Here is a 27,322-nt window from a genome sequence, read left to right as displayed (position 1 = left end):
ATTCATCTTGCATTTATTTATTCCATCAGAAAATAAAGGTTTTGGAGGGAATGAGCATCCCTTCGACCTAAAGAAGGCTACCTGTGTAATCCTGCCTGCCCCGGCCTGGCTGTGGTCAAAATCCTTCTCTTAATAAACAACTGCATTCAATTTGAATTATTAAAAAGCACAATTGTTCATTTTCAGTATGGGTGAAGGCTTCTGTATGCTTCAAACGAAGCGATCGTCCAAGAGCGTCTCATACCCACTTTTCAATCTGCATCAGACAATTTCAGCAACTTTCCGAAAAATAGACAATCACGGTAGCCTGGAAATCCAGACCCAAATTTGAAAGATTTAAGGGTCTGGCATCGAGTAATGAAAATGGCCCAATTCGAGGGGCGGCACCAAGCATGCATTTGAAAATCTCACTGCACGCAATTGGATAACACTACGACCAATCACAACAATACACGGGATGACGTAACCAGAGCCCCATACGCTTAGCTACCAGCGGAGCTAACTGGTAGATTAAACAGTCGTCATCTGTTTAGCTCGCCTCTGGCCCGCCTATATCAGATACACCGATGTGATTGGTGCAGCTCGCTACAAGGGCATAGTTAATGAGCGTCATTACTTGATGCCAGAGTGACTCACTGAGCAAATTCAAATTGTACTCTCGTGAGAACTCTGGATTTCCAGGGTACAATCACGGCCTCTTAATGCAGCCATTGGCCAGGTGTGTGAAGGTGTAAAGGAAGCCATGGTTTCTATCAAGCTCCCTTCTTCACACAACTACCTTTTCATGTAAACAACCAAGTGAAACACCATGAATAGGGTCAACGAACCATCTGAAAATTCTCACTATATCCCCATTTGTAAGTGGTTGCGAGTACAACGATTCAAGCAGTTCTTCTAAGTGTAGCTATTTGTGTAAAGTGTAAAGCCTTTTAGGTGTGGTCGGATGATGTCGTATAACCTAGTTTACTTTTAGCATACTTAGGCGTTAAAATAAACTTCTGGTTATAGTAGAAAAGAACTTTTTCGTACGACATGTTATTTTTTTTCCTGGAAGGCATTCATGGTGTTTTATTCAGTTGTTGACATTAAAGCAGCACTATGTAACTTTCCCCGCTTCGGTCCCCCTACAGGTTGGAAGCGGAATTGTCCATTACATTATGCAAGTTTGCCAGATCGGGTAGCGCGAGCTGTAGTTCCAAGGAGACAACCTGTAGGGGGACCAAAGTGGGAAAAGTTCTCTAGTGTTGCTTTAAAAGTGACAGTACTAGGTTGAATGTCGGATTGTCAGAAAGTTACAGAAATGGTCAGAAACAGAAAGGTGTGAGGGGGAGGAGGTTTTCTGAAGCTATCCGACTATCTGACAAGCAGCTCCGATGAAGCATACTTGTAGCTTTAGTCTTCAGGATGTTCCAATGAGTTAGATAGTGACTTAACTGACATTTAAATGGACATTTTCAAGATTATTACTTTAAATAAATCCCTTAGTAGCCTCAAAGATAACAGAATTTCTCGTAGTGATAAATGAACCTCGTAGACAGACTATAAAGTAAAGCTGTCCTTTAGTTGGTATGTTATCCACTGAAAGTAGCAGGGTGGCTTGATAGGTTAGTTTTTCTCCCACCATCTGAAAGTGTCCTTAAATAAGGCGTCCCCCTACCAGCTGACTGCCTCTTACTGCTACGACAGAAGAGAAACACCATGTGCCAGTGTTGTGATAGCGAGCGCTTCCATTATAATCAAAAAACTGCTCGCTGTAATTTAAGAGCTTTAGAATTACATCAAGAAACTCAAAAAATAAATTAATAAAAAGGAGCAAAGTGTGTATTAAAATTCATTATTTTCCATTTTAACTTCTTCACCAAACCATTTCTTCACTGTGAACTGTGTCTTTAACAGCAAGAAACAAGTGTGAAAAATAAAACTTTGATACAAGACATGAATGTTTCTTCACTGTATTTCAGCAGCTTTAAATAACAAGAAGAAAAAGACTTCTGTGAGACGTTAAGAACAAGAACGAAGCAAGATACAGTCGAGGATGTTTCAGAAATGGAGGGTATTGCTCAAATGGTGTTGCTTTTTTCATCTCGGTTAAGTTACGTGCAAGTATTTTCCATGAATCTCCTTCATGTCTTTGTCACAGGGTTAAATGACAAGACCGAGGTGGAAAATGTCACAGAAAAATAGCCAAAAAGGTGTGAGTGGGGTGGGGAGGGGGGCGAACAAGTAAGTGGAACAAGGAAGCGATTATCACCCGCTTTGAGAACAAGGAGGAGAAAAGTTATGCATCCTGTTTTCTATATTTACCTGGAAAGAGAAGTTGCAGATGAAAAGTGCTTTTAGAAGACGACAAACCTTTTTTTTGGTTGAGCTAATACAGACGGTCATATATCTACAGTAGAAACAAGACACAGACAGACCCACAGGAAGATGGACTCCCTCTGTTCATAGTCACACATTTAGTTATTTACATTTTTTTTTTTAGTAGTGTTCTTCTTCATTATTCTATCCATGTGTTCCAAGACTCTTAATGGTACACAAAGAGGCTCCTCATGCCATGTCAGTCCCTCCAAACTCTTCGTCTGTGGTGGTTATGGGGGAGGGGGGGGGGAGGAGGGGGAAGGGTTGGATCAATAATGTTAATGGGGCCAGTGATAAGAGAAAGAAGGGGGAATGCAACTGAAGGCAGTTTTCATTCAGTGGCATCATGTATCTGGAAGCTGGTTGATGTCAGTCAAGTTGGTGTCATTGAGGATGACTTTGATTCGATCCAAGGAGTCCGCCTGTCGTATTCGCTCCAGCTGTACCTGCAGACACAGACAAGTGATTGATTGATTGATTGATTGATTGATTGATTGATTGATTGATTGATTGATCCAAACACAAAAACAATCAAAATCAGTTTCTGTCTCAGCTACTTCTACAGTTTCAGTTTTGTTTACTAAAAATAAGTAAATGGAAACAGGACTAGTGTGGCTCATTGATGTGCTTTTCATAGTTTTTGGACAACAATGGAGATCTACAGAGGAAGAAGATATATTACACAAAACATGTTAGTGGGTAGTTTTAATGGGATTTGTTGACAATATAGAAAATATCAGCCTTTAAATATTTTTTACATGATACTGTCCCATAAATAGACAACTCCTCCTTACCTGAAGGGTCTGAGAAAGTTTGACAAAGTCCTTCTGCACCTGCTCACTGACATCCAGCTCTGTTTGCAGCCGCTGAGCTTTGTCTTTCTCATCAAACACCTGATTCTCTAGTGCACTCTACAGTTAAAACACACACACACACACACACACACACACACAGGATTAGATTAGACAGGCTAAATGGAGCCAATACATTGCGATAAAAAAATCTTCAACATTACATAAGAAGTGAGATAAATATTTAACTGACACACATTTCCTGAATAATTTAAAATGATATAGCTTTAGTGTCTGAATTAATGATTCAGTGTCATCACAGAGCAGTTTTTAAAATATTTAAATACTGTATATAATCATGCTCAACTTCATCTAACATACGTCTTCAATTTCAATAAGGACATCCGCCATCCTGCCACATACTGTATGTTTATGGTCTCATTTATATTATTTATTGATTATTATATTGTGCACTTATTTGTAGGTTGTTCATCGCGGCTTGTGCAGAAGAACACACTTATTTCGACTCACTAAAGTAAATTCACATGTGGTAAATGCAGTACTAGTTGTATTTAACGTGTGGAGAAATAAATCATTGCAAAACAATCTTGAGCGCGTCACAGTGTGTTTATGCATATCTCAGTGTTTAGTCCCTCGCGGCAGCACTATGTTGGACTGCTTACAGCCGCAACATGCTGTCTTTAGATATATATCAGGGCGAAATATCTGCTATGCTCTGATATTATTGGTCACATTTTGGGTAGAGTTTGGTGTGGGAGGTTTACAGGAATATGTCTGTACATGAGACTGACCTTTGCAGTGGTGAGCTCTCTGAGCTGATGCTCCAGGCGGATCCTCAGGCCCTGGATACTTTCCAGTGTCTCAGTCTTCTCTGCCAGACTGCTCTGCAACTACATAAACAACAAATATGTAGGTAATATATATTAATAGTACATAGAAGTACAGCAGATAATACATTTTCACAGAGTCTACAACTGAAGTGATGGAGAGGGATCAAAGGAGATTATGTTTTCAAAATAAGTTGCTACAAAGCTAATACAAAGACTATCAGCTCCAAACAACTCTCTCTGTATTTCTCAGTATGACTATGTTCAGAAGTTTGTGGCGTCCGGTGACTTTCCCGCACAGAAACTTGGGTTTCCCGCGGTGCGTGATCACGGAAGGCTTGCATCATGTGGACGCGCCGACAGTTTTGTTGTCATTACTTAGAATTCCTCATGGGGGCAGCAGAAACCACGCACTATAGCTTTAATGTATCACATTATAAAGCTATTGAACGTGTTAGCAAACAGTTGTCACTTCACACATCTAGCAGGCACGGCGCTTCATTAGCATTCATCTCGAGTCGTGTTTCTGTCAACCTGAGTGAAATATTCAATCTTCTCTCGGCTACATGTTTGGTTTCCATTAACTCCTGAGAGAAATATCTGGCTCTTTAGCTGCTAAATGCTCCAATATTTTCAGCAGTGTCCAACATCACTCCACTACTCCATTTTAGTTAAGTGTCTGGAATGTATGCTCTATATTAGTGCTCTCAAAGGTTCCCCACAACGACTTGAAAAAAAAAATCCACAGCATGTACAGTATAAAAACAATCCCACAATGAGTTGCATTTTATAGATGTGTAAATTACACAGTCTTTTCACAGGCATGTACATTAGAGAAAGCTCAGTAAGGGACTCATTTTTACGTAATACGTCGTAACATAGAGTAAGTACCTGTTCCTTCTCCACCTTTATTCGCTCCAGCTCCGTCTTCAGACTGGAGAAAGATGCTGTGGGAGGGAGACATCATTAGAGGATCATACTGTACAGAACTCATCTGAATCTCAAACGATATTCTCTCTTGAATCATTACATAGTCTCTTGACAATTATTTGGCATTACATGAATAATGCAATAAAGCTGCACCTTTAATGAAGGAAAAGAGTCTTGCTGAAAGAGTGTTTGGCTTGTGTAAAACACAGAGTAAGAGATCTACACGATAAACCCTAAACGCTAATAGACTGGCTGAGCCTTCAAGCCAGGGTTGGACACAAACACCAACAGGAAACACCCCGACATTTATTGGCTACATTGATCTTTTTGGGAGCTCGGCTCATTGGTCACTTTAAAAGAGGAGAGAACTGGTATCAAAATCATCTCTGTGTCTCTGGTACATCTGTCAGGTGTGAATAATGTTAATGATAATGTATACTTTATTAATTCCGCAAGGGGAAATTACAATGTTTTTCACTCTGTTGTTATTACACACATTACACACAGGCCTGAATTATACACACATGCTCAGTACCTATACATGCACTAATGGAGAAATGTCAGAGTGAGGGGGCTGCCCATGGAAAGGCGCCCTGAGCAGTTGGGGGTTCGGTGCCTTGCTCAAGAGCACCTTGGCAGTGCCCAGGTGGTGAACTGGCACCTCTACAGCTACCAGTCCACCACCATACTTTGGTCTGTATGGGGACTTGAACCAGCAACGAGTTTTCTAGGATTAAACTAGAGCTTAAACAATTTGAACAATTTTGATAAGCAACACGTTATATAAAAATTGCAAATTCTCTGGACCCAGCTTCTAAAACGTGAAACTTTTCAGATTTTCCGTATTTTATATTACATATAATTTAAATGATAATATTACTAAATACAGAGATCCAAAGACAAGGCTTCTACGGGGTTCACCAAGTAAAATTTAAGATTTTTTTTTTAGACGTTTTTAACACCACATAGAATTTAATTAATACCTGTTTTACCTGTCATAGCAGTTAAAGTATGAAAGTATGATGGAAAGTCAGTAGTAGAATTATCTATTATTATAATATCATATTTTTCAGTACATCACAGCAGTATGTAATAGTTGCGAATGAAAAAATGTAATTAATGCAACCTAAACCCAGATTAGTGGCATAAAATGGATGGATGGATTAACCAATTAAAAATAATTCATTCATTCAAGGTTATTAAAGGTCCCATAACATGCTCATTTTCAGTTTCATACTTGTATTATGGTTTTCTACTAGAACATGTTATATGCTCTAACATTAATGTGTCTCGGAGTCTCTGCACCGTCATTGCAGCTGAAGAGCTGCGCGCATTACTCTGTGAATTAAGCATTTTGATACTTTCATCACAGTATTTAGCACCTTGACCTGCTTTATAATAAAAACAACACATGGAAATCTAACTTTTTACAAAAATCTCAATTTTCGATATGCTTGGTAGCTGCTGTAGCTGGCAGTAGTGACAGTGTTTATAGCAGGCAAGTAAAAATATTTAAGATTTTTGTAAATAAAATGTAGTCTTTTCAAGAAATGTAGATATTCTGGAAGATGTTACTTTGTGCTCGCAGAACTTGTGATGGGCTTTTTCACATTTGTTTTAACCACATAAATTGACAGGCTTAATTGATTTAAATAAATTGGAAAAATAATCATGGCATTGTAAGTGGCAACTCCCAATAGTAAAGAAATGGGAGCGAGAGCTGAGCCCTGAGGGGAACGTAATTAATTGGGAGACAGTTTGGGACAACATTTCCCATTGTTCCAAGAACTCAAATCACCAACAGATCCACTTCAACATATGTCAAAGGACATATTGGACTCCTCAGAAGAGATACATCTCTAAAGTCATTTCTATTCCCTATTTCACGTTCTGCGTGAAACAATGTTCTGAACAAACTGGAACTTTCCTACACATGGTCTGGGAGTGTGAACAGGTGCATGAGTTTTGGAATAAAACAAATAAATAATATCTGATGTGATAGGATGTTGAATTCCTACTGACCCGATTGTTTTGTTACTTAATGAGGACTCTAAATTACATCTGCTTGGGAGACAGAAGAACATTTGGCTAGCCGGCTCAACCGCAACCAAGAAAATGATAGCATAATGCTGGCTCCCCCCTCACTCGCTTTGTATAAAACAGTGGTCGGCGTACTTCCTAGATATAATTATGCTGGAGCTCTCTACAGCGAGGATTAACAAAGCCAAGTCATCGACTATAGACCTATGAAAAAATGCAGCAGCACAAGTATCAGTCCTAAAGACCTCAACACCACAAGAATTAGAGGAGAGGGACTAGGCAAGGTGTGATTTTTGTTTTCTTGTATATTGGTTTGTTTTGTTTTCCCCGAGACGGCAGAGGGTGGGGGGTGGGAGAGGGTTTTGGTTCTCGTTTGATTGTAGTTGTTTGTTCTGTATGTTCAAAAATATAAAAATAATAAAAAATTGATCATAAAAACATAAATAATTGTAAGACTGTTACGTAATGTTAGTTTAAACATTGTGTTAATGTTACACGAGACAGAACTATTAACCAAAAACAGACGATCTGGACGCCAAATCTTTCATCACACATTGGGTAAGTGTACACATTTCACTAAGAACAAGAGTGTTACTTATCAACAGAACACGCAAACATACTTGATATAACTACAGTGAAACGTGTAATGAACAATCTGTGGGGCAGGACAACATTCAGTGAGGTGAATTATCTATTAATGCACATTTTAGCCATTCCAAGACATTTCAAAACATTTTTAATGTTGTAGACTCGCTACAGTTATTTATTAGTCTGACAGCTATGACCTCACACACACACACACACACACACACACACACACTTAAAATGAACTTGTTCAAAGTGTTTGTCATACCTTCCAAGATGTCTAAATGATGGTATCAATGGAGAAGAAACAAAAGCAGAAACAGAAGAGATTGTAAAAAATGACCAGAAAACGAAAAAAAAGTATGCTGGAACCATCCCCACAGAAGTGAAAGGAATAGGTCACCCAAAAACAATATAAACTGTATTTAGTACTCAAGTCCTTAGGCTCGTGGAAATCCAAACACAACAATTTTTGCTAAACTATTGCTTAACAAAGCATTTTCGGATTGTCCGCATGCACACAACAAATTCTTTCACGGGAAAAGCTAAGCTTAGTTTAGGCATAGTTTATCAAAAATAGTTGTGTTTGAATAATTGAATTTCCATGAGCCCACAAATTGATACAAGACACTTGGATTATGCTGCACAGAAATTTTCTAAATGTTTTTCAGCCATTTTCTTGTGTTATTGTGTGACTTTCGTGTCTCCTTCCTGCTTCTCCAAACTGGGAACGTGCCGACCGCCATCTACTGTAGGTAATAAACTGACTATGGAAAAGTACCCTTATACAACCCCACATCAAAAGATCTGAACTATCCCTTTAACGCCATTTGTTAGAAAACCTTTTCTGGGACCACAGAGAGCCTAGGGAGGTGAGTACTTTTGGGTGAACAATGTATTCATTTGTTGAGTTGTGCAGATTGTTTACTAAAAATGAATGTTTAGTTATCTACCATATAACTGATCAAAGGTTAATCCATGATCTAACTGGACACTTGACCATGTGAGTCTTACCTATCTCCTCCTTACAGCCCTCAATCTCCAGCTGCAGAGTTTCCTCCAGGTTCTCCTTCAGACACTGCTCCGCCTGGTTCTGCTCCTTCAGAAACAGAATCTCAGCTTTCAGCTTCTCTTCCATGTGATCGGCGGACGTCCGTAACGCCACCAGGTCCTCACGTAACAGCAGCACAAGGCCATGAAGCTCCTGAAGAAGAATGAAGCTACATTACAGGCATCAATGTGGGGGAATCATCATCATATAGCACCATTTGTTAAGACAAAAGGAAATTAATAAGGAAGAACTTGCAGACAGAGCTGTGAGTTTCTTACATTTGGTTTTTGCACCTGTTTGATCATCTTTAATTGTTTCTATTTGCACTCTTTCCTACTTTGTACTACAACTGTTGCAGCTGCACAACAATTTCCCTCTGGATACATACAGCTGTATTTTCTCTTATCTAAATATCTGGTGAAGATGAAGCTGGAAAATGTCTGTATATTTATATGAAAACTTCTAAACTAAGATAACTGTTGTTTATTGCACTACTTGTTTACATTTATTTACACTATTTGTATTTACATATTACACATACACCTGGCCAAAAGTTTGGGGTCACTTAGAAATTTCCATTCCACTCTTCTACTTTGACCAGTAGTGTGTGTGTATATATAGATAGTATATATATATATATATATATAGAGACTACGGTCGCATTTAGACCAACTTTACCCCAGCATAAAAAAATGCAGCACATTTGAATAAGGCCAGCCCTGACACAATGAGTTGTAAATGTTGAGCAAATTAAATGTTGAATACTAATAATTCTAAAACACCTATTTCTCCATGCATGAATAAATAAAACATACAAAGGATTGGCAGTTATATCACTTGGCGTCTTAATCTGTTAATATTTGTAAGATATGTTGCAGCTAAGTTGCTAATTAAGTTTTAATGGTGCAACACCATTTAGTAAATCACTAACGAAGACGTTAGGAAATATTTTACACACAAATGTAGTAATGGATATAAGAATATCTGGTGCAACACAATCCAGATAGTATTCAAATTCTAGTAGTTGAAAAATTAAAAGTGATATTCTCACCTTGTCAGAAAGTTCAAAATGAGCAGTGGCTAGAGAGGGGGTGAGTTTGGGTTCCTGCATTTTCGGTTGACCGCAAGTTTCACGGCAAAGGCAAACCCACGTTCACCTTCACAAACAGTATTTTTCATGCTACAGGATTTTTTAGTTTTAGTTTTATGGACAATAACTCTTCAAACGCATATTATGGAGTGGAACTGGATCATTCAAACGGCACGTCACACAGGTGTTGATTGTTCCCTGACTCAGTCTCTCAGCGGCATATGGTGGTTTCAAAGAAGTCGCTATATTTAATCAACAGAAAATGCAAGAACCCAAACTCACACCCTCTCCAGCTTCCGCCATGCAGGTGCACAGGTGTATAAATAGACAATGATTGTTGTCAGACCAACCCCTGTGACGTCCTACAAACATAATAGCTACAAACAAACATAATAGCTACAGTGCAGGGAATATCTTGTTATAATTTGGTGTCCCTACTCTCATGTGACATGCATGGGGACACCACTGCTCACACTGTGGAAGTTTTAAAGAGGACCTATCATGCTAATTTTCAGGTTCATACTTGTATTTCTTTTCTACTAGAACATGTTTACATGCTGTAATGATAAAAAAAACACTGCTCATTTTCTCATACTGCCCATGGCTGCTGCACCTGTATTCACCCTATGTCTCAGATGCTCTGTTGTAGCACCTGTCTCTTTAAGAGCCCCCTTCTGAAAAAGCCCAGTCTGCTCTAATTGGTCAGCTGTCCAAGTCTCCATATCTGTGCTCCATTCTCGGTGGTCTCTGTACTGTCCATCATTAAAGCCAGGGGTCTCATTTTAAATACAACTTTACCAAAATATGTGGTACTTGACAGTTTTAGAGCCCAGCCCTACTACTGGTGCCTACGTTGAGTTTGGGCTTCACATACTTGCACAGTGTTGGGCATCTGGAAGTCCTCTTGTTGCTGCAGTTCTACGTGCAGCCTGTGTTTTCCCTGCAGGCTCTCGTTGTCTCTCTGCAGTCGGCTAAGTTCATCTGCCACCTGCTCCCTCGACTTCACCAGCACCACCTGAAACACATAAACAGTATAAATCACTCGATCTAATCGTGTATAAGCTTCTTTCCCTTGGTGGAAACCAGGAACCAGCAGCACTTCCCCACGTGGTGATGATGAGTGACTCACCAGCCATCTGATTCTCTACAGGGCCATCATTCTGCTCTGTGTAACATTATGACTGAATTCATGACAATATGAAGACCCATACAGTGTTTCCGCTAGAGCGGTGGCGGGGGTGTTGGACGTCAGACTACGGGCTTATCTGCTAATGTAAGCTACCGACCGTTACCTTGAAACCATCCAGAAAATAGACGGTACCGTAGGGTGATTTAACGTCACCACTCATTTTACACACAGTTTAACAACAAAACAAAAACGCTGAGTGAACATTACTAGCTACATTTTTCATATTGGTTTTGAGTGGTATGCACCCCCACTAACCTGGAAAACGGTTTTATATCTGTAACGTTACTACAGCGTGTCAGAGGAATACACACAGACTCCTGCAGCGGAGAGTCAGAGATAGGAGGGGCCGTCACAGCAGCGTGGCTAACGTTAGCTTCTTGTCTCATCTGGGGTCTGATTAAATTGGGGTCTGGGACAGTAAATTCATCACAATGCTATTTTCCAATAAACTGTAGCTGTCATATTTCACGGGTGTGAGTGCGGATTTCATGTCGCGGCTTTCGTCGCTGTTAATCACTTATTGAGTGAAGTAGTACTCGCCCTGTTGTTTATTTGGTTGCCATAACTTCGCGAGTGATGACGTCCTGTCACTGTTCCAGTTGCTCTGCTCACCCTAGGGGGAGAGAGAGCGGATGACAGTTCGCTTGAGTTCAGTAGAGCAGACGGCGCTACGACTTTATGACTTTTCATAAACAGCTGAAGGAGCGGTGGTGCGCGGTGTACATAGCGGAAACCCTGTTGTGCGTCTGCCCTATTTCTGATACCGTGGTGCTGGAAATTTTACCGTGGCGGACCGCCACTATGCTATCAACATAGAGGAAACACTGCCATATTTCTTTAGATCAAAGCCACATGCAGAAACAAAAATGTCTTATTTTTCTGACAGACAACTTTGTCTGCAAAGACTTTGAAGACACATCGGTGGATGTACTTATTATTTTAAATTAAATATCTTTTGGTTTAGGAATGTTGGTTGGACAAAATAAGACAATCAAAGATGTCACCTTGAATTCTCAAAGCTTGTGATGGGCATTTTCACAATGTATTACTTACTTACATTTTACACTTTACTTTGCAATGCATATGGCAATTCTTTTCAAGTAAATCTTGATTTTATAGCACTTACAGGTCCCATATCATGCTCATTTTCAGGTTTATACTGTACTTGTATTTTGGGCTTCTACTACAATATGTTTTCATGCTTTAATGTTCAAAACACATTATTTTTCTCATACTGTCTGTCTGAATATATAGTATAGCTGTGACATTACAACTGTACAGAAGTCCTTACGGCTTGATTAAAGAAACAGTTTCTAAATACTGGCTGTGTGCATTTCACTGTGGTTGAGCATGTTGATACTTTCACAGTATTTATACAGTATAGCACCTCGACCTGCTTTACATTAAAAAAAGACAAATATTTTTTTACAATATGGGACTTTTAACACAGTAATTTATTATAATTTTTTATATAGAGATGTACCGTGAATACATCTGTAATTTCCTGTTGTAGTGGATGAGCAACATTTGTACATATTTAACATAATTTTCCATCTCCACCTTCTCAGCAAATATTTGTGGTAGGAAGGAACAGTGATATTACTGCAACAGAGGCAGAGAAAAGTAAATCCAAAACACAAACAGGCAGCAATTCAGTTTAGCTGCCTGTCCGATAACAGCGCTACAGCACTGCTGTCAAAACAAAAAAACTGATAAGCTTATTTAAAGGGCTAAAGTCTCGCCAGCGTTAGCAGACTCTCACATTAGGAAGGAACTCAAGATCCAAACACAGCTGGCAAGGACAAGCAACACAGGAAGAGTAAGCTGCTCACCATCTGTTCCTGTGTGTTCCTTTTTGCTTCACTGAAGGCCTGTTGTAGTGTGCTGAGCAGCGTTTCTGACTCCTGGACTCTTTGGATGAGAGCGGACACCTACAACACAGAAAAAAAAGATAGAAGATGGATAGAAATACTCAGTGGTGGAAGAAGTACACAGATCTTGTACTTTGGTAAAAGTAGTAGGGCTGAGCCGAATGCTTCAAAGTTTCAATCGTTGCCAGTTATCGACGAATGAGTATTTGAATTATTCCTTTTTTTATTATAGAAATGTATTACCCCAGAAATCCCATTTTATTTTATTATATATTGTTGTGTTCCAATTCAAATATATTGTTTATACATTTACTGTGTGTGGAGGGAGCTACAACTACATTTCATTGTGCAATCCTGTGTTGTATAATGACGATTAAAAAACCATGAATCCTCCAGTTTGAACACTTTGGGCTTTAGGAATTTGTAACATGCATTTTTCACTATTTTCTGATTTATTAAACCAAATGATTAATCTATCAATTGTGAAAACAATAAGTTAACAGTTGTTAGCTGCAGCCCTGTCTGTGTTTACATGTAACAATAATGCCATCTCTGCTAAACGTTGTTGTACGGCTGCATTTAGTAGCAATATCTCAGAATAACCCTGTTAACCGTCAACAAATACTTTTCTATATCAAGTACTTGTTTGTGGTCACAGCAACGTGAAATTGAAGCAACATGATTTTGCTCTACCACATCCTGCTCATCATCACACCCACAGGTCTACTGAAAAAAATTGTGATGCTTCAGGCACTATTGTAGTTTTGTCAGTCAGAAAGAAGATGAGTCATGAGTTGGCTGTTGCCCTGGCAACCAGCTCTTGGGAATACACATGTTTTGAATCCTTAAGCCGCCTACACACGATAAGCGACTTTGCTCTCTGCATACCGCTAGGTAGGGCGCAGAGCAAAGCGCAGCGCAGGTAAACGTCATCAAGGGTGGCAAGGAAGCTATTTCCCATTGCTAGGTAACGACATGCTGTTATCTCATTGGTCTAGTGACACTGAGAGCCAAATGTATACAATATCACAAAAACATTAACCTTGGTTCGGACCTGTAGGCGTGAAAAAGGCCCTTAAACCAACCCGGTCTTAAACAGACGTCTGTGGAGATCACCCTTCACTAAGCATGCCAGAAGGAAGAAAACAGACCCGGAGCGTAAACAAAAACGCAGGGTAAAACAGCTGAATACTAAGATGTAAATGGCCAGTTTCAAACGCAAAAGAGGACTGAAGCTTGTGTGGTTATTTTTTTTTATTATTTTGGGTCTAGTTGCTCATGATTTAATCACTGAAATTAGAGACTGCAGAGGGGACACAAACCTGCTGCTCTCTGGCTGTAAAGCGAGGTAATCAGCTGAAAGGGGGGGGGGTTTCATACAGCATAAGTTTAGATACAACTAGTCAATTAATCGATAGACCGAAAATGAATCAGCAATAAATGTGTTATTTGATTAATTTGTTTCATTAATTTTTCAAGCAAAAATATCAAACATTCTCTGGTTTTAGCATCTCAAGTGTGAGGATTTGCTGCTTTTCTTCGTCATTAATGATAATACACTTAATATCTTTGTGTAATGAATAATCAGCAGATTGACGGATAGTTTAATTAATCGTTAGTTGCAACTCTACACATTTTATTCTTACTGTGCATTTAGATGTAATAACTGGTTAAGAGAGTAATTAGATAAGCAAATCATACATAAAAGGAGTCTGTGTGAATTTAGAGAGGCCTATGAAAAAACATTTAAGCTGGTCCAAGTAGGCACATGGTGGAATGCAAAAAAACACAGTGAATCTCGTCACCAAAATTAAAATGCACTGCTCAATCACCAGTTAGACTCCCTCCTACGGCACCTCTCCTCCCACTGTGGTAACTCATTGAAATACTAAACCAGATAAGAAGAAATCCTCACTGTGGATTTGCTGGTGCAAAGCCGCACTTTAGGTAATACACCTACATAAAGCTAATGTCTATTTTCAGGAAGTCAACACATTCTGTCACTGCACTAGATCTAGGCAGATATCCTGCAAACAGTTAGTCACATATTATACACATAGGACATTAAGCACCAAACCAGATATCCAAAGGAAATAACACAAAGATACATTAACTGTGTCCAAACCTTTGCAGTGGTTTCCTCATTGCCGACTTTGACCGAATCTTCCAAATTCTGTTTCTCAGTCATCGTTCTTTCCAGCTGATCATTGGCCTGACGTAGCATCACCTGCAGTTTCTTCACCTGGAAGACAGTGCGACGGAGAATCCTGCTAATGAACATTTTCAAAACACTATCCTACAAAATGTAGATCTCTTGCCGGAGTCCACACATCACCATGCTTTTAAAAGCATCTGTAGATTAATGTCAACAATCGTTCTTGTGGTAATAAAAGGTAATAAAGCGACAGCAAAGACACAAACCTGATCTCGTGTCTCGGCCTCTTGTCCTTGGATGGCCTGCAGCTGCTTCTCGTAGTTGGAGCACATGTCACAACGTCGGCCAAGCTTCCTGCCCGCATTTTTCACCTGGTGACAGACCAACAAGAATACCATGACCACACTTATATTATCTATTTGACAATGTGAAGACTAACACCTACTATAATGGAATATTTGGGTTTATGAAACTTCTTACTTAAGAAACACCTTTTAAGACACCTATATGGCATGTTCAATAACAGAAATTAAAGCTCTGATGTTAAAAGATTATGGCGGCAAATGCTGGGAAAAGTAATCTAATACCTGAAAGTAATCGTCTTAAAATCCCAGGAAACCTTCAATGCTACCTAGTGCTGTATACATTTAATGTCCTGTTATAACTATTAAATAATTTAGGCTATATTTAACCACAGCAGTGTAGTTAAACGTCTCTAACAGAAAAAGCCTCAGTGATGCACCTCTTGCTGCAGCAGGTTCCACTCGCTGTCGCTGACGAGTCTGTAGCCTGCCGGCGATAAGTAGGCGCTGTCGGGTGCATGGGAGATGCTGGACAGCAGCGACGCTGTCTCCTCCTGCTCGGGCGTCATGGCCTTGATGGCTTTCTCCTGGTCTTTAGTGAGCAGGAAGTGGCTCGCCGTCAGCTTGATGGAGCTGATGGATGAAGTTTCACCAAAACTACTGTCCGTCACCCCGCAGTCAGCCCCCACCAAGGGCCCAAAGTCCGACTCGTCCAAGTGGCTGGCCGACTTGGCCTTGTGGTTGTGGCCGCCGAGGCCCTGCTGGACGGACAGCGAGGAGCCGAGGCTGTCTGTTGACTGAACTCTCCGCAGGTTTTCCTTGTATGGGTCCACGGGGCTGCCTGCCACCACATCAGTGTCTAAGGAGTGCATAGAGCCATGGCTGCTGTGGTTGGCATGGGGCTGAAAGAGAAAGTAAGTGTCCTGAGAAATTCTGGTGGCTACTGTAGAAACATGGCAGTCAGTCCCTCCAGAAAAACGCGATTATGCGATCGCATAATTCAATGCATAATCAGCCAAAGTCCGCATATTTATGCGGGGGCCGCATTTTTTCAAATACGCCGCACTATCGCCGCATAAATTGCCAATTTCCGCGCAAAATATGCGGGGCTTGCATGATTTCATAATCCCCGCATTTTCGTTGCAAAAAAGTCACATATATCTTAGCAGAAAGTTGAAAAATGTTGCGTTTACTTCACACAAGAGCAGCCATTTTCCCCTGTTGCCATGGGAACGTTATGAAGTGACGTAATTACGCGACGTGAACATCATCGAAAAGCTGCAAACCCCGCGATGAAGCCATGATGAAACCGCAGCTTTTGCAAGTTCCCGCAATTTTTGCAAGTTCCCGCAATTTCATCGCATAAAATTGCATAAATATCCCGCATATTCCATCGCATTTTTTAAGAAAACGTGCCGCATAGTCAAGGATTTTTGCCCGCAACAATCACAAAAAAATTCATTTTTCTGGAAGGACTGGGCAGTGCAACATAGCGAGCTCCGTGGAAGAGGACCCGCTCCCTATGTAGATGTGAAGGGCTCATTCTAAGCTACGAAAATACATCGATTCTTAGTTTCAGGTGATTATACACTACTAACAAAACATAATTATGAATATTATATTTCATTTCTGCCAATAGATCCCCCTAAATCCTACACACTGGTCCTTTAAATGTTTAAGGTAGAGTGTAAAGTCACTAAAATAAACATTTCAAATCATCACTGGTTTCCACAGTGATCTGGTTCTACCAATTACAGCAGTGTCAGTTCATGGCTGCTAGAAACACAATACACAAGGACAAAAGTGAAGGTGCCATGTTGCCTGTTTGAAGCTCACATTACTCAGAAGGGAATTTAATACGACGTCAGACGATAATAGCTCTGCTCTGTTCTCTCTGAGGGACATATCGCATTCCGTGATGCTCATACCTCCTCGACGCTCAGCCCGAGGAATAAATCCTCAAGAGGCTCGGTGTTGTCTCCCACATCCTCCTCTTGCAGCTCCTTCACTTGGATCAGTCTCTCTTTCTCATCCTCCTCCTTGGACGAAGAGAAAAAGGTTTCAATCATACATTTTTCACGGAATTGTTCCCTCTACTGAATTTATCCACTTTATTAGGTAAAACATGTAAAATCGGATGCAACAGCTCAGCCATATATTCTACCTTTACAAATGTATAATAATGTTCAGTTTTGATCAACACTGTCAGAGAGGTGTTCATTTATTTAACTATATATAGAAGACCCCAATGTAAATAAGCCTTCAAACTTTATTGTGTTTTTATCCTCAATGATTTTTATTGTCAGTCTATGTAATCACTGCTGTGCAGTGTTATATGTGGTTCTTTTTTAAATCATCAAATTAATTTAAATACAAAAAAAGTTAATTAATGAGGTTGTAGTTTGCAGTGCTGTTAGATTGGAGTGCATCGAATGTGTAGCGTGTATTATCCTTAACATATAAGCTGGTGTCCAATCAAATGGACAATACAACTTAAGAAACAAGAAATTAACATTCATTGGAAAAACACATACAGCACAATAACATATTTCACATAAACTCCACGTAAAGTTAATACAGAATAAGATCCTGCATCAGTCCACATCACCACCCATCCCACCCATTACAACTGTCTCGCATGGATCCGCAGACAACAATGCACATTCACTAGGTAAGAGGTCATGAGGTTCTCCCCGACTAACGTTACCAACAACACAGGACACACTGCATTTGTTTCCAAAACAATCATTGAAATATGAACGAGAAACCCCAATATCAGTGCTACGATAAAGGCAGAGTTAAACACCCGGTATTATTAATAAGTAGTAAGCTATTTTGTTGAGTTGCCTCTTAGTGAAATGCTCAGTGGTAAGCAGTGATTTTTTAAATGTAAAATCATCCCCATAAGTTGGTGCCAATGGCACCAGCTAGTCTGTATACGTCACACTGTATACAACATCACATTTACGTGTTACGCTATGTTCATCCCATCTGCACCTCTGATTGTGTTACATTAAAAAGTGGAAAAGAAAAGTCGTTCAATGCGGTGTATATTTCTAGGGCTTTTATTATAAAAGGTAACAACGGAAATAGTAAAGCTGTAATGCGCTGCAGTTGACAATGTGGGAGGTTATAAACAGTTTGTCTTGATTCAGACTGTGGAGCTTCCTGTTATTACCGGGAATGACCTTAACCTCAACCTGATGGCTGAAGACTGAAAAACTATTTTACATAACAACAGGAGTGTCGTCTGTGTTTGTGTGCGTATACCTGGTCTTTCTTCTTCATCTCCTCTACCTGGCGGAGCTGTTCTGAGGACAGCACGCTCTCTATCCTCTGCATGTCCCTCATGAGGAGGCGCTGGGACTCGAGGAACTGGTCGTTGGCTCTCTGCCATGTGTGTTTCAGCTGGTTGTGCTGCTGCCGCTCCAACTCCAGCTTGTGACAGACTGAGATGCCAAACAGCAGCAGAGAGAGACAGAGTGAGGTGAAAGAGAGAGGAAAGAGGTTGAGGTTGTTGTATTCTTATAGACAGTGGTGAAAGTGAAAGTACTCAGACTTACTTAAGTAAAAGTACCAATACCATAATGTAAAAATACTCCATTACAAGTGAAAGCCATACATTCAAAATCCTACTTAAGTATAAGTATAGAAATATTATCAGCTAAATGTACTCAAAGTATCAAAAGTAAAACTACTCCTTAATACTGATGCATCAACGCATAGGCAGCATTTCACTGTTGTAGCTGTTGTTGCTTTTACATTTTAGTCCAGTCGTTCCCAACTTAGGGGTAGGGCTCCTCCAAAGAGTTAAATATCTAAAAATAAAGACTAAGTTCTGATACAGACATTTGTTTTCGTTTTTGGAATGTTCTCCTATCTTTGCTTTTGTTGTGAAATATTGGATAGTTTTACATCTTCGGGCCTCAAACAATAATTAAAAATAAATATAAAATGTACTGCTGTTTTTTTATGGCTCACAAGTCTTGAACACTTGGAACCAGTAGTTTAATCTTAAATAAATATATTTTATTTTATTTAATAAATGTATGTTTTCATGTAAAATCTTAATCTGAAAGCTAACAGATACATAGTGGAGTAAAAAGTACTATAGTTAATTTTGAATTGTAGTGGACTAAAGAACAAGTACCACAACATTTACTATAGTACTTAAGTAAATGTAATTGGTTACTTTTCACCTTTGTTACAGAAAGGCTGTGTGCTAGAAACAGTAACAACACTGCATGTAAATGTGTCTACCGTTTATAAGAGGCCAACTTTTCACACACACGCACGCACGCACGCATATCTTCTATTTACCAAAAGGACATTCAAGAAAGAACATAACTAAGTACCCTCGTGGAGCTCTTTCCGTAGTTTCTCCGCATCTTCCTGCAGGACAGACTTCTGAGTGTTCAACACGGCTACATACATCTCCAGGTCCGTACGACACGATTTCTCAGCCTCAAGAACATGATTGAGCTCCTTGACCTGTAAAAGAAAAATGAGAAACATGCAACTCTGGTTTATTTGATTTGATATTTTGATCAGAGATATTTAATGTAAATGTTTCGGTACACAGACCTCATTAGGATATTTTGAGAAATAACATGGACACGTGGTTGAGAGTTAAGAATGAACCAAAAAGTATAGCAGTATATATATATGTATGTGTGTGTGTGTGTGTGTGTGTGTGTGTGTGTGTGTCTTTACATTCTGTCTTTCTGTGCAATGACATAATGTCCTAAATACCATGGACTACATTTTGAAGTGGTAAAAAGGCTTTCTACTTGTAATATATTGAACCACTTAAAATTAAATTCACTTAGAAAAGAGCAGCTGCCATGCCTGGTCAATATCATGCCCAGTTAACATAATCTTCGCCTCCCATTGCCCCCACTGAATCATCAATTTACTGCGGACTAACCTTAGAGGCCTCTAGCTCCTTCACCCTGTCCTCAGCTGTAGTCAGTTTGGCTTTCAGGGCTGCGATCTCATGCTCCATGGGCATCACCACTGAACGCAGCTTTTCCGCGTCCTCCTGGGCCTTTAAAGGGTTTTTACACTCCCTCGTTAAAATGTAAAGATGTGTACAGCAGCAGAATAACTACATTAACATTTTCTTATGCAGTAGCATGATTCTTACAGAAACTGCATTTTAGTCTGTAAACATTCTCCAACCAAATACAAAGAAATCTGTACTGGTCTTAAATAAAAGTTGTATTCAATCAGAAGGAAACTATCCCAGAAAGCATCAAGAGATAACACCAGGCTGCAAAGTAGCGTTTCACTGCCCTCTAAGTTCAAAGCCTCTTTCACCTTTGTCACGGCGTCCTGGAGTACACCTGTAAATCTCTGCAGCAATTTATTTATTTTTTGTTAATCTTGCCTTGTTTGTTTTTGTTTATAATGGTCTCTGCACTACCTCCAGCGATTACATTGCCATGTTACTATTGTTTAATGGTAATACGTTTGTAAGTTTCTTTGTGTAAATAAAGTTTTAAAATAATCTCTGCAGCAAGGTGAGACGTATGCCTGCAGGTGAGCTTGCTGCATCTCCTACTTTTGACTTTAATCCTTCCTCTTGACGCAGAGTTTTTTTTATTTTTCTGGAGCATCCACTTTAGAAACCTTTCTTGGATGCTGATTAGGATTTTATGACATAGCTTCTGCCTTTTTCCTACCTGTTGCTCCATCACTACGGTTCTGTTAAATGTTATAAAACGTTTATAAGACCAGTACAATTCTCTTATGTTTGGATGGGAAAATATTTTCAGACTAAAGTGTTTCTGTAAGAATTTTAAATCATGTTTATGTGGCTGTAAAAAAAATAAGAAAATAAGCATGTAAAACTATTGAAACGTGTGTAGTTCTAATCCTGTTTCTGTCTTAATTCTTTAGTTCTGTTGTTTTTGTCAGATATGTCCAAAAATAGTATCAATATACTCTTTTCACTTCCTGTAAAACATTCAAATACACACACACACACACACACACACACACACACACACACACACACACACACACACACACACACACACACACACACACAGCGCCTACTTTTTTCATTTCGTCCTCCAGGTTCTCCTCCTCCTGGCCCTCAGTGAGGCGGCGTCTCAGCTCACCCAGTTCCCTCTCCACTGCCTCCCGGTACTGGTTCCACTGGGCTCGCTCCTGCTCCAGACGCTGGTGGAACTGGACCTCGTACTCGCACACAGTTTCTGGTCACACGACAGAGAGGAAGCATACAATAAAACAGAAAACATATAATATACAGTACATGTAACAAATCATTTAGTCAAGAGGGCAACCTCAGAAATCTGTTTTGTTTTCGTTGTGTGTAGTTTTATAGTGAAAGGATTAGGCTCATTACTTTTAAAATCTTTTATTTGAAGACAATTGCAGTTTTCCTTGAATATTCCCTTTAGACAGGCATGTGGATACTTGCAGTATATCAGCTATGGACAATGCAAGCAGTTATATGTTGGGAGTTTGTGTTACTCAGGTATAGACTTGCTCTGGAAGACTAGCATGGCTAAAATTACCACAATTAAGCAGTTTCCAAGTCCACGTAGAAATCATCCATCATACCCGACTAGGTAACATTACCTATACTGACTGCCTCCCATTTAGGTCACTCTTTGCATAGGATATTTTTACATGCATCTAAGCATTCCTTCTTTACTTCCGTCATGGTACAGCTAACCGTTCACCGTTGTTTTAATTAATTTTTTTCTTTTTCTTTTTGAGACTCCTGATAACACTGCTAAATTTAATTAATAAAGTAATCCGGTTGAAACAAGCACTTTACAACAGGTTTGTGCAGTTACAAGAATTTGGTGAATTCAACTTGGAGCAAATCTCATGGGGAAGAATACAACAATGTTGGCACCTCTCTGACACTTTTTGCAAATGACTTACAACAAAGTTTTTGACGGTTCTACCAATACTTAACAGCTGTGTCACTGCCACCTTCTTCCCACTCTTCCGCCACTTCTCTGCTCTCCTCATGCCATATGAAATAAAATGTTTGAGTAAGCATAAATCTCTCTCTCTTCTTCCTCCTTGTTGAAAGCCAGGGTAAATAAGTCCCATTTTCACAGCACAATTACGATATCTGGTGTATTTACTAGAGACGGTCCAATACCATTTTTTGCTTCCCAATACAGATACCTGAACTTGCGTATCGGCCGATACTGAGTACCGATCCGATACCAGTGTGTCATATATTTTATTATGTTTTAACAACTGTATACTACTATCCCTGTATGGATGTGATATGATTTCTATCTTTGTTGTCGGTCTGGCTCAGGTTAAACTTTTTGTGAAACATGAACAAACACAAACAATGAATGCCACAGAACTTTCTTTTTTTATCCAGTTTGACAGTCAGTTATAACGGAAAAATAACATAAATAAACTACTTTAACATAGATTTTCTTTAGGGCTTTATTACGTGGTATCTGATCGGTGCATAAACCCCAGTACTTCCCGATACCAGCATTTTAGGCAGTATCGGAGCCGATACCGAACATCTCTAGTATTTAATAACAAAGTGCTCTTTGTTAAATGATACCATGTAATCAGGATAATAGGTTTTAACTGCACTGTACATGCAGCTTTACCTTTCATGATGGCCTGCAGCGAGGCCACATCCTCCTGCCACTGGCTGCGGACCTGGTCTATGGCTTCCTGCTTGGTGTTTTCTGACACGGTGGCTACCGCTTTAATGGTCTCCATCTCGGTCCGGGCCTGAGACAGCTGGGCCTGGAGGGTGCTCAGCTCAACCTGGGTGCCCTCTAGCACCACGTTCTGCCTCTTTAGCTCCTCTGGGGAAGGGGGGGGGGGGGGGGGGGGACGAGGTGGATCAAAGATGACATTAATGATGGAGGGAGGAGGCAAATGTGCAAACAGAGAAAGAAGGGGACCCAAGAGAAGGGGAAAAGGCATACATGAGAGCCAAAAACACAGCACAGTGAGGGACAGATAAAGAAAAAGCTGCACATTACTCATGTTACTGGCTGGGCTAACATTATGAGTAGTTCAGTATGTACAATTCCAGTGAGCATGCATGGTTATGGTTATTACCTTCCTTGGACAGGTAGAGCTCTTTGAACTTGGCTCGTTTATGGTTGAACTCGGCCTCCAGCTGCTGCTTGAGTTTGATGAACTCGGCCCTCTCCTGCTCCAAAGCGGCCACTCGTTGCTGGAGCACCTCTGGATGAACACACACAAACCAACACACAGGGCTGTGGTTATTAATCAACTGTTGATCACATAGAGTTAAAAACAGAACTTGAAATTAAAAGACATGAACGTGCAAATTCAACTTTTATTCACCACGGCACTTCAGTTGCAATGTACTATAAGTAAACAATCAAATAACAATAACAAACAAAATAGTAGCAAGAATAGACAACTAATTGTTGACTAATTTTCCAAGCTAAACGCTCTGGTTCAAGCTTGTCAAATGTGATGGATGTGCTTCTGTTCTTCCTCTTCTATGATCGGAAAATAAATAGTTTTGGGTGTAAGAGGATTTTTTGGGACAAAACTAGACATTTGTAGATGCGAATTTGGGTTCTGGGGGATCGTGATGGGCATTTTTCACTATTCTCTGACATTTTATAAACTAAACAAAAAAAGTATACATTCCAAAACAAAATATCCATTCCAGGATTGATTTGTTTGAATAATTTCTAGAGGCATGAGAATTGTTCAGTATACATTTTTACTGCTTTCCTCTGCTGTTATTCATCTCACACCCCCTGAGATCTTACTTGTGGACCCCCAGCAGGTCTGGAAAACACAGCATCAGAATGTACTAGCAAAGTTAAATAAGCCCACCCGCTAGGCCGTAGGGGGTCCTTCAAGTTACTGCAGGGGGGGGGGGTAATCTTTTCAAAAACTAAAATGTCTTAACATGAAGCCAACACATTATTATCATGCAGTGTCAGGTAACTTATTAGTCTTCCCAGACAAATACTCCAAAGCCTAAACTGACAAAAGTCTTCCAAACTGGCTTGAAGTGACAAGGTTCTTTTCCCCATACATCTTGTGTTGCTTTACATCTTATTTATTTCCTCTCTGTTTCAACGACGATACCCTCAAACACAGACAGACAAATGGAAACATTTACTAGCACAAGCAGCAGAGCGGTTCAGCATTACTCCACCACCATCATGTGATAGCTGAACGGACTCTAAAGGAGAAATTCCATCACCACATAAGCTCAACACATATTCACATGGATTTGTGGTGAATTTTAGCAGACTGTAGTATGTTAAGCCCTTTTGCACTTTAAGTCAGCGTCTATGGTTATAAAACAATGGCTACCCAAACAAATGTTTTTCACACTGGTAAGAACAACTTAGTCATTCAGTTCAGGAATGCACCAAGATCACATGATTTACTGTGTTAAAAAAGTCAGTAATTAACCAACAATCATTTAAGCTAAAGTGCAAATATGTAGATAAAGCTCAATCTCACTCCACTTTCGAGCAGTAACGCAACATCTAGAATCAGTATGCTGAATTAACAGTGAAGACATACCGAATAAAAGTAGCCTGGAGCAAAAGTAAAGAGGCTTTAGGGATCATATTACATAGGGTCAATGTAGACACTTGGATCCGGACTTGACTTTACCTCTCAGCATTTGTAGTATTATCAGAATCAGAATCAAATCAGCTTTATTGGCCAGGTTTGCATAGACAAACAAGGAATTTGACTCCGGCTAATCTTTGCTCTCAAGTACAACACTCACTTAACCTATATATATAAATACAGAAATGACAGTAAGAAATATAAAAAAATTAAAAAAAAAAAAACAATAAAAGAAATGTGCAAAACTGCATACTGTAATCCTGATCCTGAGTGACACATAGTGCAGTATCACCTGATAAAAAATGACCTTTTATTTTACTTGATGACGTTTTACATTTATTATTATTATTTATGTTTTACATCGTTCACACTGAATGGCACAAGCATATATTGATACAGTCAGCTAACTGTTGGGGGGGGGGGAGGAGGGAAGAAAAACAAAAGAATATTTCATCCACCCACAGGTCTAACCAATAGAAACTCGGCAATTATACAATGCATCAACAGTCACAGTCATCTTTCAGATAATTTTACATAAAGTGTTTAACTAAATCCATTAGGATGTAGGATATAATAAAACCAGCAGCTGTTTTTAAAAAACGGCCCTTTAGAGCGTTTATAGTCAATCAGACTTTGAAGATCAACAACTGAAAGCATCCTCATACCCAGTATTACACTATGCTTAAACCATTACGACATGCTCCATTTCCAAATATTGATGGAAATGGCCATACATCCATAAATGTTTTATTTCAGGTGTGGGAGTATGGGTTTGTTTGAATACCAGTCTGTACTAAATCACACACTGACACTCTCTTGGAGAGGGCTCTTAAAATAATCAAATTGAATTGTACATGGCATGAAAATATTTTGCAACCCCTGACACACACAACAATGAGTGACTGCCAGAGGTTGCTTTCTAATGCTTGCAGCAGTCATAAACAAGCCACCAGAAAGTCACATTATTTTGTGGTTTTCTCATGTTTCCACAGCAGTGAAACAGCAGGAGGAAAATGGGAGGTACTTTACTTTAGTCCCAATGAAGCATATGAAAAGATCTTCGTTGACCTACTGTACCTATGCACAAAATAATAACTTCTTATACAACTTCTTAAAACATTCAACAATTATGCTTATTGCATAATTTGCCACCAACACGTCCATACCTGCTCATATCAAATACATTTATGGGTGCAAATTGTAGCAATGACTAACCAGAATTGTTATCCGGTAGGTGCGACTACAAAATAAAACCCTGCAAGATGAGCACTTAGCACCCCAGGATAGTCCTCGGACCACTGTTTGAGAACCAGAGGAAGAAACCTCCTGCAGGATCAACCTCCTGTATTATGGTCCAACCCCCGAGTGAGCAGGTCATACACAGCGCATTTTATTGGACTGATGTAACCCATATGATCCATATTTAAAGACTAACAAGGCCAGGCTAACAGCGGCTAGTGCCGACCTTATAGATCAAATTAGTCAGACTAGCTTAAGCTACAAGCTAACCAGCTAACTTGTAGTGGTAAAGATGAAAACAACATTAGCTTGGTGATATTAGGATGCAGTATCACAGCTCCTATTCAGCGATATAAAGCTGTTTAACTTCCCGCAAATTAGTTCAAGTCGATATTCTTAAAAGCACCAACTGCGTAGTGTTAAATGTTCAATATATACCAGTGACAGCCAGTGACACGTCTCCCTGATGATGCTAACTAGCTAGCTAATGTTGTCAAGGATGCAGAGAGGGCCGTTGGCTTCGGTGCACCCTGCCCTCAACAGTCCCACCACAAAACCCAACAGACACAACAAATTTACCGTCATGTTGGGACGACAGAGGGGGTCCCGAGGCCTGCTCGGCCATGGTTTCCTTAAGGGGGTTGAGGAAATTACCAGGGCAGTGGGATAAGCGCTAGGAGTGTCCAAGAAAACAGGCTAACATCACAACTAGTGTTAGGCTAGCGAGGGGGTAAGCTTTTTGCTTCACCTTTCAAAATAAAATCCATATGTCACTGCTCGACGACGTCTGTTTGAGTCGTAACCAATACGAATACGAGAACAAATATCATACAAATACTTAAAATATAATACTAATTTTAGAACCAATGCCTACGTTATAAAGCCACGTCCTAATAATGTTTTTATTTCTTAAAATTACGACGCTGCGCTAGTATTTTGATTGCAAACTGCCCATTTCCTGTTTACTAAATGTAGCTAGCTTGGATGATTCCGGTGTCGTCTTTCAAAATAAAATCAATTTACATAGAATTCTTTTCTATGTAAATAAAGAAAGAGAAAGTATCAAGTTCCACATTCAAATTTAATTTGTCTATCAATTTTTTGACACAGAAAGAGTTAATGCACCAGATTAGAAAAGGCAGCTGCACATCACCTTTTTATAAAATTGGTAATAAAACCAATGTAACACAATGCTAATTTAAGAGGAACTGAAAATATAAAGAGAAATGGGTGTAAGGATCTCCTCTGGCTTTGAAATAAGCCCTCAATT

At 39.6% G+C, this 27,322-nt stretch overlaps 1 protein-coding gene across 1 annotated transcript; it reads right to left on the bottom strand.

Annotated features, from left to right (window-relative positions):
• Positions 1-1,938: 1,938 nt before the first annotated feature.
• Positions 1,939-26,791, bottom strand: rabep1 (rabaptin, RAB GTPase binding effector protein 1). The gene is made up of 18 exons (XM_078266599.1): positions 26,632-26,791; positions 23,299-23,427; positions 22,836-23,039; positions 21,271-21,431; positions 20,138-20,257; positions 19,566-19,701; positions 18,481-18,659; positions 17,139-17,249; positions 15,651-16,112; positions 15,175-15,279; positions 14,879-14,995; positions 12,715-12,813; positions 10,568-10,708; positions 8,567-8,756; positions 4,889-4,944; positions 3,962-4,060; positions 3,153-3,269; positions 1,939-2,804 (listed from the first exon to the last, which is right to left on the bottom strand). The coding sequence occupies exons 1-18, from the start codon at positions 26,675-26,677 to the stop codon at positions 2,703-2,705; spliced, it is 2,574 nt and encodes an 857-aa protein (XP_078122725.1). The 5' UTR covers positions 26,678-26,791; the 3' UTR covers positions 1,939-2,702.
• Between the last annotated feature and the right edge of the window lie 531 nt (positions 26,792-27,322).

Source organism: Sander vitreus, chromosome 13 (assembly GCF_031162955.1).
Source record: "Sander vitreus isolate 19-12246 chromosome 13, sanVit1, whole genome shotgun sequence".
NCBI lineage: Eukaryota > Metazoa > Chordata > Actinopteri > Perciformes > Percidae > Sander > Sander vitreus.
The sequence above is the reverse complement of the archived record's forward strand: the minus strand, read 5'-3'. Positions and strand labels throughout refer to the sequence as shown.

Bases quoted from the DNA above. Each gene is read 5' to 3' on its own strand.
- rabep1 (XM_078266599.1), bottom strand. From the start codon at position 26,677: ATGGCCGAGCAGGCCTCGGGACCCCCTCTGTCGTCCCAACATGACG. The intron at 19,702-20,137 runs GTTAGTCCGCAG...TTTCTTTTACAG, and splicing joins AGGAGCTAGAGGCCTCTAAG to GTCAAGGAGCTCAATCATGT. The intron at 4,061-4,888 runs GTACTTACTCTA...TTGTTTATGTAG, and splicing joins TAAAGGTGGAGAAGGAACAG to TTGCAGAGCAGTCTGGCAGA.